This window comes from Seriola aureovittata, chromosome 10 (assembly GCF_021018895.1).
Source record: "Seriola aureovittata isolate HTS-2021-v1 ecotype China chromosome 10, ASM2101889v1, whole genome shotgun sequence".
Classification (NCBI taxonomy): Eukaryota; Metazoa; Chordata; class Actinopteri; order Carangiformes; family Carangidae; genus Seriola; species Seriola aureovittata.
This window is the reverse complement of record NC_079373.1, coordinates 23139657-23154518: the sequence shown is the minus strand read 5'-3', so window position 1 is coordinate 23154518 and position 14862 is coordinate 23139657. Positions and strand designations below refer to the sequence as shown.

At 39.6% G+C, this 14862-nt stretch overlaps 1 protein-coding gene across 6 annotated transcripts in view; it reads right to left on the bottom strand.

The window, feature by feature from the left end:
• Window positions 1-571: 571 nt before the first annotated feature.
• The window catches only part of mical2b (microtubule associated monooxygenase, calponin and LIM domain containing 2b), a 57219-nt gene continuing 42928 nt past the window's right edge, over window positions 572-14862 (bottom strand). For 4 of the 6 annotated variants that reach the window (XM_056387811.1, XM_056387812.1, XM_056387813.1 and 1 more), the window contains 12 exons: window positions 9845-10006; window positions 8634-8684; window positions 7230-7342; window positions 6854-7090; window positions 6476-6651; window positions 5921-6303; window positions 5231-5310; window positions 5026-5115; window positions 3590-3683; window positions 2918-3026; window positions 2737-2810; window positions 572-2652 (listed from right to left, as the gene is read on the bottom strand). In XM_056387811.1, the coding sequence (XP_056243786.1) occupies window positions 2423-2652; window positions 2737-2810; window positions 2918-3026; window positions 3590-3683; window positions 5026-5115; window positions 5231-5310; window positions 5921-6303; window positions 6476-6651; window positions 6854-7090; window positions 7230-7342; window positions 8634-8684; window positions 9845-10006 (1799 nt within the window). In that variant the 3' untranslated portion in view covers window positions 572-2422. Of the gene's footprint in view, window positions 2653-2736; window positions 2811-2917; window positions 3027-3589; window positions 3684-5025; window positions 5116-5230; window positions 5311-5920; window positions 6304-6475; window positions 6652-6853; window positions 7091-7229; window positions 7343-8633; window positions 8685-9844; window positions 10007-11182; window positions 11472-12839; window positions 12899-14862 lie in introns of those variants that run through there. The other 2 variants (XM_056387816.1, XM_056387815.1) reach the window with 2 other exon arrangements.

Below are 14862 nucleotides of genomic sequence, written 5' to 3'. Positions count from 1 at the left end.
TATTGAGAAATGGAAAAAATGTCTGTTTTCAAAGATGTATTAAAGTCTTATAGTCAACTTAACACCAAGTCATTAATTTTCCAACCAGTACTTTCTAGTGCATTCAACAAAAATCTTTTAAAATATTTTTGTAATTGTACTTTTGAAATATATATTTAATGTTGTTTAAACATATTCAAACTTCTCTTCTATCCATCGAGCTTAACAATATAAAAAATATTTTAACATTAAATATTTGAGTTGCATTGTAACACAAATTAAGGTTTTAAGAGTCCATTCATCTTAATGGGAAAAATGTCAGAAAAACGTTGAATATGTTGGAAAGTATGAAATATATATACATATTTAAAAAAACTGAATACATTCAATAATGTCTTAATAGAGGTGAACATTTTAAAGTTTGAATGGAATTTCTAGGAGATATGAATCAAAAAAAGGTGAAATAAAAATAGTTTCTGAGAACAATCTGAGAACATATAGCAGGATTGCATTTGCAGCAAGGAGTTTGCTTATAAGAGTCACAACTTCAATCTGTCTCAGTAGGAAAAGATGCAGCCAGTATAACAGTTATCAAAATTTTAAATTCATTTTTATTTAATATTTTTTTCAATTCAAAAGACTTGAAGCAGCATAAAACCAAAACAAAATAGAAACACTACACAGTTTTTATCACGAAAACATAACTTCCTCTTAACTCAGTGTTTGTTAATTCACACCATAATCAAACATAACATTTAAAGCCTAGGGACCAAATTAGAAGTGTGGTTCCTTATCCTAGGGTTAAAACATGTAAACACATTATTCATCTTGTCATGGGGGAGATAAGCCTGTCATTTTGACTCAAAGCCCATAGAATAGGTTGAAGGAGCTATTCGCTACATAGCCAACATTAGCATTAACAACTGCTTACTTAGGAGTCTTAGCAAGAGCTTCAGCCATTGTTGCATTTACAAGAGGTTACAATGCGCCTTCTGAGCAGCACTACTTCTTCGGAGAACCCTGAACTGTACAGTGACTCGGTATCGGAAAGTAACAAGACAGTCCAACCGGGCCAGAGCTAGCTGGTTAGCATGCTAACTTAAGCACGCTAACTTAAGCACAAGGAGAGAAGTGATAGAATTTTTTTTCCCACCACTGGAGACAGCTCTTGGTGGGTAATTAAGTTTGCTGCTAAACCCTCAATGTTTCTTCTAGACTGGTAGCTAAACAGCTGTGAATGCTAACGTTGGCTATGTAGCGATAAGAAAAAAAAAATAGCTTCTTAAACAATCACAGTTTAACCGACAGTAGTTGGTCACAGAGTAGGCTAAATCCACTCTAAACTAGAAGCAGCATAAAACTGCCTTCTTTGCATTAAATCTTTCAGGCATGTCACATCACTGACCACGCCCCAGTGATTTCACAGCAGGTGGGTTGCCTTGACAGCTGACGGAGGGCAGGGGCTGTGACATCGGTGATCAGGGTGTGGCCACATCCGCAACCTGCAGTAAGTTTCAGCCTGTGCAGCAGTAGTTTTCCGGCCTGTGATTCAGTCTTGGATTATGTGACAACTAGTGTCGCAAAGGAGTAAAAGGGTGAAATTGTCAGCCACCTGGCCTCTTACCTGCTGACTACAAATACCTTGCAGTTAGGATGTTGTTTTCTCTTGTGCTCATTTGTGTCTGGGTGTGAATACAATTAAATTTTATGTGACAGTGTTCCAACATAAAGTGAAAAAATAATATTAAAACACGCACAAGAAAGCTTGCATTCACACAAATAGTTACAATTTGACTAACAGTGATTTAAATACAGCACATCTCTGGATTTATGACACAAATTTATAACAATTCACACTGTGACAAACACTGCAACTTCAGAGGAGTTGTTCCATGTGCTATCCAGTGAGGCTATACAGTGTTACAGCAGTAAGAAATCTGTCACAGCAGTTCTAACTCTTAAGGCAAGCAACCACATGGAGCAGCTGTTGATTAGGAAAGTCAGTTTGGTTTATGAAGTGTGCATACATTTTCAGGCAGTCACATTATTATCATAAGTGGTTAATCATATTGTACAACCATTTTCAGCAGGTCAGTGTCCGCCTGGGCCATGACGGATTACCCTTCTGAGCACAGAGGTCAAATAACCTTAATGGCAGAGATGTTATTAGCCCTCATGGCTGTAAAGGAAGTCATTAGCTCAGGCTCCATTTCCAGTCATCCTTATTCTCCGAGCTCAGCATACCAGCGCAATGTGACAGAGAACTGAAGAGACAAAGCTTCGCTGTTGTCTTTGGGCTTTCATGACATTTCCATCCTCAGCTGGATTTTTAGCAAATAAACCACACACAAACTATTGTGGTAAAATTTTACCCTGTTTCTTTAAAATAGTGATGTGTATACATCTTTATGATTCTGTTCTTCACCACCATGGTGCTCAAGATTCAACCCTCACACTCCAGCTTCTCCTGCCCCCAGCTGTCATCCGCCTGGGCCCAGTGGAACTCGTAGCCCTTGGACAGCACGAGGCTTTCCAGGTCCTTGTCCTCAGCCCTTTCCTTTAGCCTCTGCTCCTCCAGTATGGAGACCAACATGTCCCGTTTCTCCACTGTCGTCATGATCTCCGACAGGATCCCCTGCTCCTCCTGGAGCTCAGAGGCGCTCTTCTTTGTATCTGGAGTAACGGAGGAAGAAGTTTATGTACCGTTATGTGTCATCAAGTCATATTTTTTTTGTGTGTGTTCATGTGTCCCCTTACCCTCTATTGCCATTCTGCATCGTAGATCTTGTTGCAGTCGGCTCTGTGTGTCCTCCAGTTCAAGCTCTTGGGCGCTAAGAGAGAGGAGAAAATTTGGTGACCTCCACTGGCGAGCAAAATGAATTACAACAGTTTTAACACGTTTTCCTGCACAAGTTTGACATTGGTGCAATTTTCTTACAAGATCATGAGTTCAGACTCATAGCGTGCCAATCTGTTCTTCTCCAGGACAAGTTTAAACCAGGACTGATAGAGCTGGGCCTCATCGCTGTCCTCATCCTCAGACGGTTCTGCGAGGAGGTAGGAGTGATTGAGGAAGGAGGGAACAAAAGAAGGAAGGTAGAGAGATGTATGAATATAGCAGGGTTGAGAGGGAGAGAAGAAGGCAGGATGGAGAAGAAAGAACAAAATATTTCCCGAGTTTTACGTCAATTATGTGAAGCCACTACAAGAAAAGAAGTCATACTGGAATCAAACCTCGAACAGACACAAAGGGCATCTGCTTTGTATCAACCTGAAAAGACTTCACTCTTCACTGGAACACAAACAAAGGCCTGTACTGTAAAAACATGAAGCAACAATATAAACTCGCTGTCTATTGTGAGTACAGCCATTAACTGTATGTAGAGGCTTTTAACCAGATCGGGATTATGGAGCGAGAAGTATGGGCACAGCAATTAAAAGAAAAAGAAGAATGAGGCTTTCACAGTGGAATTCCATTGAGCTATATCATAGATTGAACCAAGGTGTTATGGTGCAGAGATGTGGCGTTAAAAGTATCTTTGTAATGTCTTCTTCAGGCTCAAAGATCTTTGAAAGGTGCTGGACTGTATGTGCACGTATTGTTTAGTACCTGTTTCTCCTCTTATGATCTTTTCTATAGACACTCCTCTCTCTTCTAGGTCTCTCTGCTTCTCTCCAACTTCCTCAAGTTGTCTTTGGATCACCTGGGCAACGCAAAAATGACATTGTACGACACATGTAATTAAACACAATCAAAGGAGATTGGATTTGATAGAATATGGTTCATCCAAATCTTCTGGGCCCACAATATAATTCAGCTGCAACATTTCTTTCTAGAGCGTGTCCTTGTTATTTGGGTTATCCTGAATATCATTGTTAACGCTTTTCAAAGGGACGATTTCTTTGGTAGAAAGTATTTAAAGTAGTTGTGTGTATCCATTAATGGATTATTCAGAGCAACAAGGACATCAGTTCTGGTAAAGGATTCTGCCGTTGTTTGTGATTAATATTCTAGTTCTAGTAATTAATCTTGTTTGTATAATCCGTACAAAGCCTTCATTTTAAAAACGATACCTTGTGGTTTTCCTGAAAGTCTTACAAATCAAATACAGTTGATGCTGTTTTTTCTTTTTTTAAATGTAAACACATAATAAAAGTGATTCGCTATCAGAAAGTGACAAGAGCTGGGGCTAGCTGGTTAGCGTGCTAACTTCAGTAGAAGAAAAGACAACACAAGGACAAGAGCTAACATTGGTGTTGCGTGCCACCTCTGGAGACGGCTCTTGCTGAGTAAAAGAATGAAGTTTGATGCTGAACTCACAACATTTCTTCTAGACTACGCTAGCAATGTAGCAATAACAAAACTTACAAATAGCTCCCTTAAAGAATTGCCACCCCCGATACGACACGAGTGAGAAGCTAATATCAGCCGATATATCGTCCTGGATGATTTATCGGTCAAGTTCTTCTCCCAGCAAGAAAGCTAATAAGCACATTTCCTAAAAATATTGAACTGTTGGTTTAATGTGAGTAAATAAGATCAAATCTAAAGATGTTTTTCTTCCTTTTGCAGCTCAAAGGTGTAATTTAGACTCCTAAGGGAGGTGTGTTTAGATACAAAAACGTTGCCTGGTGCAACTTAAATGTACACTGACAGACATAAAAGAAAAATCACTGCCTACAGAGTAATAGAATCTAACAGAAAGGTGAAGAATAATAACACCACTCTGTTAAATCTGAACAAAGTGAACCAGCCATAATAAACACGCACTGAGCTGGCTACTTATTCAAACACAGGAGATCTTTTCAGTCTGTGGGAGCAGTAAACCTTTATCTTTAGGAGCATCAGGTAAATGTTAAAAAATGTCAAATGTATCATGATCACTGGTAGCAAAAAGCACTTCACTCTGACAGATATTGAATGTTTTCACATTTTTTTGGTCAAGGCAGACATAAAAAAAATACAGTGTACTGAGGCCATGGACAGCTCTCCCACATGAGCCATTTAATTAAAAATGAGTGACTCTGAAAAGGAAAGAATAGTACCTGAGCTCTGTGAAGTCTCTTCAGCTGTTCTCTTTTCGTCTGCTGGGCCACTATCTTCTCCTGCTTTCTCCTCTGTCTCTCTGTACACAGCTGGGGGGAGGAGGTACACAACGTTTCAGAAAATATACACATACGCAAATACAACATGTATTGCATTTGCCTGCATTGTGCTGTCTGTCGGTACATAGAAACGGCCTGCGCAAACCTCCTGATTGAATGGCAGATTTTCATTTTCATCGTCATCGTCACTAGAGGAAAGCTCTTCCAGGTTCTGTTGACTGGAGGCTAGATTTAAAAAAAACAAAATGGAAATAATACAGTGAGAATTGAAATAGTTGCTGTTTGCATGAAGTAACAGTTTTCATATATAACCTGTAGAACTGATAATATTTCAACGATATCTGGGTAAATGTCACTTTAGAGAAGGACAAAAAAAAAACAGCTTTTTAAATGATTGACCTCCATCACCTCTCACTTGAACCTGCAAAACTAATGGTCCCCAACCTGAGGGTTGAGACACTCAAAGAGGTTGTAAAAATAGACCTGAGGAGTCACAAGGTTTAAATAAAACTATTAAAGAACAAAACATCACTTTTTGGTTGAACTTACAACTACCCAACTACCCATTAACTAACGGTCAAGTGCTGTTTTATAAAATGGGTGGGGTTAGATAATCACCCCCCCCCCCAAAATTAACCACCCTGGAGTTCAAGATGAGTCATCAAAAACTGATTTTTTGATATAAAAATATTCATAAATAATCTTTTTTTAAAAACATATATTGAGCATGTAAACAGATAATTAAAGAACAATAAAAACTTGGAACGTGGAAGTGCATTTTTCTCTTCACTTTAAAGGATCACAAGCCAAAAAGGTCAAGAATCACTGCACTGACCTTTGTTTCGGAGGTTGGTGAGGATAGTCCGGATTTCCTTTTGAACCTCCTGGTCCTTCCCCTCGCTCTCCGACGCCTGCTTCTTCCTCAGCCTCAGGGAGGAGAACAAGTCGACCCTCCTGCGGGGCAGCGAGCCCATGTCATCAGAGAACACCCCTTCAGAGTCCCTCCGACCCTTCAGAGACACCTGCTGCAGCAGAGAGGGCAGGTCCCGCCCGCCGCCCCACGGGTCGGCCCCTACAGACGCCAACCGTACGTCCCGCTTGCCAGCCTTCTTCTGCCCTGCGGACGGCTCAGGACCTACAGAGCTGAGGAAGGAGCTGAAGTTCAACGCTCCCTCCGACATGGGCCTCTGTCTGTGGAGGCCGTCACGTTTAGGTCTCCTAGTGAAGTCAAAGACAAATCATAATGTACATTTCATTTGAATTGAATCTAGAAACTAATAGCAAAGTGGCAGTTTGGACTGATAAGATTTTTTACCGAAATATCTTGCCCACAGAAGGTTTTTAATGTGGTGCTTAAAATAAACTATGAGCAAAGTATTTTAATACATACATAGTGACTGCAGCGTTGGAGCTGCTGGAGGGATTGGTCACACTAAATGTCCTCCTGAAGGCATTGGCTATAAGCTGGAAGGCTGAGTGGGAGGAGGCAGGGCTTTGGCTCTGGGATGGTTCTCCGTCCTGGCGCGAGTCTGTGTGAGGCTTATCTGCTTCTGTCTCTGCTTGTACCTGATAAAACATCAGAGGACAGAAAAAATGCAGTCAACATAACGTGGAATTACCTCCTCTTATCTCTGTCATATCACTGTCTTTGGACCGCTGCTTTATACTGTAGAAGGGGTAGATAAAGAGGAGATGACTCTTTCATATCCAGGCTTATTCTTCACTAGAGAAACAACTGAATTTTCTGCCTTAATAAATATGTCTCCACCTGGTCTCTGTGTTGCTTTGTAGACTTGGCGTCCGCGGTAACAGGAGGTTCCTCTGGTGTGACCTCCACGTCCCAGTTTAGAAGCTTCTCTTTCTCAGACGGAGATATCTTTAAGCGTGTCTTTTTGGGGGACGGGCTGCAGACTGCCTTTACTGTAGCGGGGTGTTTTTCGCTCTTCTCACGTCTCTTTGAATGATTCGGGGAATCTGCTGATGTCTTGGAAGTGCCATCACAGACCTGAGAGAATATAGAACAGAATCAGTGTTGTTCAAACAGGGTTATTAAAAACATTGAAGCATTGTCAGTGAATCACAGAAAACTATAAGAATGTGCTGCAGGTGTCAAACTAATTAAGGATGGATAACACTTGATATACAGTTTGTTGCTCTGCTGTAGTGATCTCCTCAAAGTCGGAGTCGGCTTCAGGTACAGTCTCCGGTCCCTCTTTGTAGCTCCTCTGGAAGTGCTTGATGAAGATGAGAGGGAAGGCTGCAGACACAGACACAACAGAAATAACATGATATCAAAATACCACAAATACTGGATCCACTTTTGTGCCATTCAGCTACATAAATGTGGATTAATGATCCATTTTTAACTAAATACCACAAGAATATGAAATAAGTAAGCAGTATTCAAATGTGAAACACATCATTTCAGATTTTTTCAGTTCACATTTCTCATAAAAGGGATTTATTCTTGTAGCAAAGCAACATAAAAATATGAACAAATAAGAAACTGAGATATTAACAGAATACACACAAAGCAAAGGAATACTGCAACAATAAGTGGGTAAGATAAAGTGCTGAGTTGTGCAGGGAAACAAGAGGTGGTTTCTGGTAGTTGAGAATTAAGTGCTTTTGGGAACATGGGAGAAATAAAATCTTGAACCTGTTGCTTCTGATTTTTTTTTGGAAACCTGCACGACTGACGGTGGATTTTCTACGACTGAAATGTGGTCAAGTGTTTCAGTGTCAGCTGCTGTTTTTAACGGGGAGCGTGTCAAAAGAAAGAATTTTGGATTCGTTACGATGAATTCAGTTTAAAAAGTCTGACATATTAGGCCGTTACTCAGCCACAGTTTCACACCTGCGCTGTTTCCCAGTTGCCTCCTTAAAGACGAATTACTAACTGTCTAAAGACAAAGGGTTTTGTGGCGTACTCCTCTCCAGTGCAACATGTATCCACGATATAGAGCGAACCTTATGTCACACCTCATTGTTAAGGCTGATTAAAACCTTCTGGTGTTTTCTGACAAACCTACACCTGCAATGTTTCAAGAACAATGAGGCCAAGGCTAAACAGAGTTAATAAACCAAAAAATAATAATAATAATAATAAGTGAATATCTCCAGAACCTCAGTATAATTCACCCACTCTCTCCATGTGTTTAAAAGAGAACAATACTGACCTCTAGTGTTATAGATGTGGCATTACAGTTTACTAAATGTGTGCAGACACACTGTATCTGTATCTTCTGCCCATCTACACTCTCATGCAGAGATTTGAGAATAAATACATTTCTTAAAGTAGGGTTTAATTTTGGCATCAAGTGATACTGAGTATAGACGAATTCTGTGATACATATATAATGTGTATGTATATTTACTGTATATATACATAGACAACCATCTATCTGTTGTTAGAAGAAAACAGACCAAACACATGACTTCAGTTCTCAGTCAAACCTAAATGACGATACAGTTAAAAATCAGGAAATTTTAACTGAAGATAGAAAAGCAAAGCACTGACAGACAAAAGAGAAACGTAAGGGACTCACTCGCTCGGATCTTCCTTTTCCATCGAGTATTCTGTTTGGTGTTGCTATGATCTACAAGACAAAATCAGAGACAGGAAGACTTTCATTATGGGGGGGGGGGGGGTACTGGTCCAAATGGTAACACAATGACACCTATAACATCTTCAGATAGGTATAACGTTTACTATGTTCACCATCTTAGTTTAGCTTGCTAGCAACATTTGCTATTTAGCACTAAACACAAAGTACATTTGAGGCTGCTGGGAATGGTATTAAGATTTACAGGTATTTGCTAATTAACTAAAGTATGGAGAATTTGACCTGATGATGGCGCAAGATGAAAAGTCATGTGTTCACCAAAGTGCAGCACAGCATGTGAATGAACAGATGCAATACAGGCATAGATGTCTACACACAAAGGCTCATGGCGATCCATCCATTAGCTGATGAGATATTTGACATCTTGTCCAAAGTGGCAGACATGACGGAGTGACTGACAAGACGCCCCTACAGCCACATTGTGAGTTTGGTTAAATGAACAAACTGCTCACATGATGGTTACAACAACAAACAAAAAAATACACCTGACTGCATCTGATACACTGAGGAATTCACACCTTTCACAGGATTATCCTTCATTACCTGACAGGAAATCTTCTGTGTGTGCAACCAGACTTAACTAGACATAATTAAAAGGTCCGTTTCCTTTACTAATGCTTAGTGTGTCACAAGCTGTTGGCAAGAAGTGCCAGAGACAGTTTTCAGTTTTACAAGTTCAATAACCAGATAAAAGGAAGCATTCTGCTACGACTAAGTGCGCTAGTAAAAGCTAACACTGGGGAGTTAGCCTTGTTACTGCCTGTGCAGAAATGTTCGCTGACTGTTTAGACAAGGAAAACTCTGCTGCTGCCGAGATAAAACAAACATTTAGCTGAGAGCGGGAGCTTTATGTCCGCCGCACCCTGCTTTCCCAGACACAACCAGGGTGAGGGACTCCAACACAAACACACAGACGTACGAAGCGGGGTCACTAGTTAAAGTTCAGCCAGTTTAAGATTCTCCCACTGGGGATATCATGTTTTCAAGTAATAACAGACGCTGAAAAGCCATTAGAGCAGCACAGTATCTTTGTGAGAAAAACAAGAGAGTTTTGAGGTGAGGTGTAAAGGTTTTTACATATTTTGAGGGATTGAAATATAGGCTGCATTCTGCGCTGCAGGAGCCGCACTGACCTTTGGTGCTGGCGTGGCTTTGGCCCTTGGACCCTGTGGCGTCTTGTGTTGTGGATCTTACAATGCAGGAAGCATCCAGAGCCTCCACAGCAATCTCTGTGTCTTCAGGAAGTCTTTTCTGACCTTTATCGAGCTGCTCTGGAGGAAAACTGGACGGTCCATCTGGAAATATTAAGTTTTAATTAGCATTAATTTAAAGCTAATCTAATTTGCAGTTAAAAAAAAAAAAGACTAACATATAGTTAATTTCATGCATACTATCCCACTGGATGTCTACTTCAGAAAACCAAGTTAGCAGTTACTACTAGTGATGAATTATCAAAAACAATCGGTGTGACATGTTCATTAATGGTAACCAAACAGCTGTAAACATTCCCATATATACTTTTCATACAATGAAATAACTTATTGAAAATATCAAAAGGCATTACAGTGTACTTAATTTCAAACTCAAAAAACAAAACAAAAAGGGTATTAATTTCTATTAGCAGCACAAACACTGATAAAACACACGACACGTTCATGACAGAGTACTCACAGAATAATGAAGTCACACATTGTACAGAAGGTGATTCCACTTGGTCACAGCAAATAAATGACAGTATGTTGATACAACCCTTGTATGCAGTGTGTCAAATGTGACCCTTTCACTTCTACCCACTGATATTCTCACTTCGGTTTGGCTCCGATAAATTTCCAATAAATAAAATTGCACCGATAAAACTTTCCCAGATGATACATAAACACCAAGCCCCAGAGGAAAGGACAGAGAAGACCCAGCAGCAGAGCCCACGAGGAAGCCGACAGGAGGAATTGACATTCACTTCAATTCTGTTCAGGTTGACTGGTAAACCATTTACACCATGTTTGATTGTAGTTAAGCTTTTGCATAAAGCTTGTTGTTTTTTATTTTTTGCAGCTACATTAAATGATGATTCTATTTTTTTTTTTTTTTTTTTTTGCAGCATTGAAAGCCATTTGATTAAGTTTAAGCTGCGTAACCCCACTGCTGTGCGCCTCCCTTTAAATCCGCTGCAAAAGCTCGTTCGGCTTCTCATCAGACGTTACAAAGAACATGTTATCTGTTGAGTTAAAAAAAGCTGTGATTGTGGAAATGATTTGCGTGGGTGATGTTAGGTTGAACTTAGCGCAGAGGGGGAAAAAAGGATTTGCTTTGACAGAGGCTTTTGGATGAAGTTGTTAATTTTCTTGTTAAAAGATGTGGAAATAGTGTGAAAATTTAAGATGAACTCAAATGCCATCTGTTCAGTCAATGTCTACGCTTTCTTGAAATTACTCATCGCAAATCAGCTAATTGGCAACAAACGACGAAGCAAATTATTTATGTAATCAAATTGATTTATTTTTTTAATATATTTACAGCTTATAAATATCATAAATTAAGCAATTTTACAGGAATTGTCAATGTGGAAAACAAATAACAAGGCTGGCAAGGCTGCGTCGAGTCTTATTATAAACACAACTACAGAACATACAGAATACAGCCAACAAAATGTATCTGGCAGTGTGCAAAGAGCTGCTATTGGGCTGCTGATCTCCTGGGGCAAAGTCTAGGAGGTACATGAGAGAGATCTGGAGAGGGGCTCTTGGGAGGGGAGGCCTCCTTCTGCAACAGAGGGAACCACAGACAGACCACAGACATGTGGACACATAGGTTACTGTCAAAGGGGCCTGAGAAGAAGGGAGGCTGCTGCTGCTGCCGCTGCTGCTGATGATGATGATGATACATCACAGAGAAAATTTAAATTCAGGGGCATTCAAATGGATGTTTGGTGTGTTAGGAGAGGTTAGGGAGGAACACAACACAACATGGGTGTTAGTGGGGTTAGCTCGACGATGTTACAGCACACTAACAGAACGACTAAATGACAAACACACAACAAGCTTCCTCTACACTAACTTTTTTGCCGTGTGCGATCAGGTCTGATCCATACGTCTGCACATCGTGATCTGTTTTATGGCACTAAAGGGTGCTGATCTTTGATGGCGAGCTAGAACTTCCAAACTAAAGGCCTTGAAGCCGACACCCGGCTATGATATGTACCGTTGATCGTGTCAACAAATCCCATGAAAAGACAAAAAACTAACAATAAATTGATCCAGCTAATAAGTATTGTCTGGGAAGCCAAAACCAGACGCATCTTATTCCTCTGTGCCATAGACGTTTACAGTTGTCCAACAACTAACACAGCTTTAAATGACAGCCAGGGCCCAGGAAGGACACTTGAACAAAATTTAAACAACTCTACATTCATGCTCCGTGAGGCTGTATGCTAATGTGCTAAATAACAATGTTTACCTTGTTCAACATCTTGTTTAAGCGCAAAGGCATGCTAACTTTGGCTAATTAGCACTCAACAGGAAGTACAGCTGAGGCTGATGGAAACATTATTACTTTTCCAGATATTTGGTCACAAACCTGAGCTGATGATGTTGTTCAATGAAAAAAAGTTAAGTGATAACTCAAGTCGTTAGGATTCATTCATTCATTCATTCATTTATCAATAGATGTGCCAGTAGATGTTTAGATATTTCACTGAATAAGTAAAAACTTTGAGGTCCTAGCTTAGCATTAGCTTCATCATCTGGGGACAATGAATGTCCGTAAAAGAAATTCAATCCATCCAACAGTTGTTGAGATATTATCTTCTGGGTCAAAGTGGTGGACTGACTGAGTGACAAACATTGTTAGCCACACCGCTAGCATGGCTAACAGTATTGACAAAACACACTCTTTTCATGGACTTTGTTTACAATAACTAAATTATTGATCTCGCCAAATTATTTTATTTTTGAGAAACACAAAACTAGCGACACGAGTGTTTTTGTATCATACGCATGCTGTACTCGGGACTCATGCTGGTTTGTGATTGGTTAATCTTGGTTAGGAGGGAAAACGGGGTGGAGCTACAAAAGGCAGCCAATGCAAAAGCAACATGACAAGATCTTATGACTGAAGCCAGCCAATCGTCACCTTCCCCGCTGGCAGGAATCAGCCAATCAGAGGGTGCAGCATTGGAAACTCGAAACAGACTGAACAAAATGAAGTGAACAAAACGGAGGAAAATGAATTTGGGGGGAAAAAGAAGGAAATGAATGAGATGTGGTGAAAAAGGAAAATGGAAGATGGAAAATTGAAAGAAAACACATACAGAGTGATGAAAATTACAAGAGAGAATCCTGTATGCATTAAAGTTATTACAATACGACATAATGAAACATGGGAACTGCCCAAATAACAGGTCAGTGCTTTAGCAGTGCATTTTACGAACTGATTGTCAACTCTACACAATTAAACCAAACAATCAGAGATTAATTCACCGTAAGAATCATTTATAAAATAGAGTACAACAAAAAATGATCACAAATAAAAAAAAAGAACTGTAATACTTTGAAAAAAAAAAATTGTGAAACACAAAGTGAAATATTTTCACTGAGTCAAGAACATTCAGTCTTTTGTGGATTCTGCTTTTTTAAGCAAATACGTCCATCAGGAATGATCATAGATAAGGCTCACTGTTTTTGGTTTCTACAGATTTTCATCAAAAAAATACTGATAAGCTGAATTTCAAAATTATTTTTACAACCCAATGCAACCAAAAGGTCTCGAGTTTTCTGTTGCAAAAATGCGCAGATTGTTAAAGTAAATGTAAGTCCTCAGCAGAACTCAGAAAATCTTTAAGTAACACAAAATGAAAACAAAAACTCAAAATAAATTTTGTCACCGAGTCCCAGAGTAGGACTATAAATTATTAAATGGTAATTCACTTTTTTTAAATTATATTTTCACTCAGATTAAAAAAACAAAACATTTGAATAATCAAACATAAATTCTCAGATTTTTTTGTGAACTAAAAACCATAAATAATGAGCCCTAAATATATAAAGCTGGTCACTTAACTTCAACAAAATACATACAAAGTGAAATAGTAACAAAAAAAAAAAGAAAGTAATTTCAATGACCAATAATTTCCTGAAATTATATTAAAGGAAAAAAAATATATATACACTGTTTTGGCATTTCCATTGCACATCTCTGTGGTATTGAGTTAAGGTGCTGCAGGCAATATGCAGAGTCAGTGTAACATCAAAACACCATGTTGATTACTCCGACATAATTTTAGTTCAGTGAAATGACCACAGTCCAGATGGCTTCCAAGGTTAGAGTCAGAGGGCGTGTTCCAGGTTACTGCAGTTAAACGTGCTCGGTATGTTATCAAAACAGATTCTTTGAGATACTTTAAAGTCTGATTGGAGCTCAGTGTGGATCGGAGTCATGATTTCAGAAACGTCTGTCTCAACATCAAACTGTCTGTTGTTATTATTACCATCTTTAGGTGATGCCTACAGTCGCAGCAGCCTGGAACAAGCCCATGTGAGTCAGCAGAGTGCAACACCAGGAGACAGTCAACAAACAATGTACAAGGGAATCTGAGCTAATTTCCAACAGTATCCCATATGCACAAGGGCTGCAGCATTTCATTCATGCATCACCCTAAAAGTCCCGTTGGTATGTACCATTAAGACTTAATACACAATATAGTCAGAGTGCCTGTATGACGCTGTTCTTTCCACTGTAGCTAAAGGCAGAATTCACTCCAGGCACTGAATGCAAGTAGTGGAAGTTATTCAAGTGATGCACTATTATCTAAGTAGCTTAATAAAATACTGATGGCTTCAAAAACACAGAGGTAAAATGACCATAGACACTTGGAATGTAGCAAGTACAGATATTATTATTTGATGTAAAAAAAAAATGATTACTTCTTATCAACCCCTGATTTATCAAGTTTGGGCAGGACAATAGAACAAATTCAAATTCGCCTGGTACCTATCAGGTAAACTGACCCAAACAAGGCCTCTGCTACTCCCCCTCCTACATGAGGTGGTGGCCAATGAGCTGCTGCTGGACCAGCTGGGCCAGCTGGGGCTCCTGGTAGATCTGTCCCAGCACCTCGTGCATCATGCAGAGCAGAGGAAAGCCCAGGCTCAGCAGC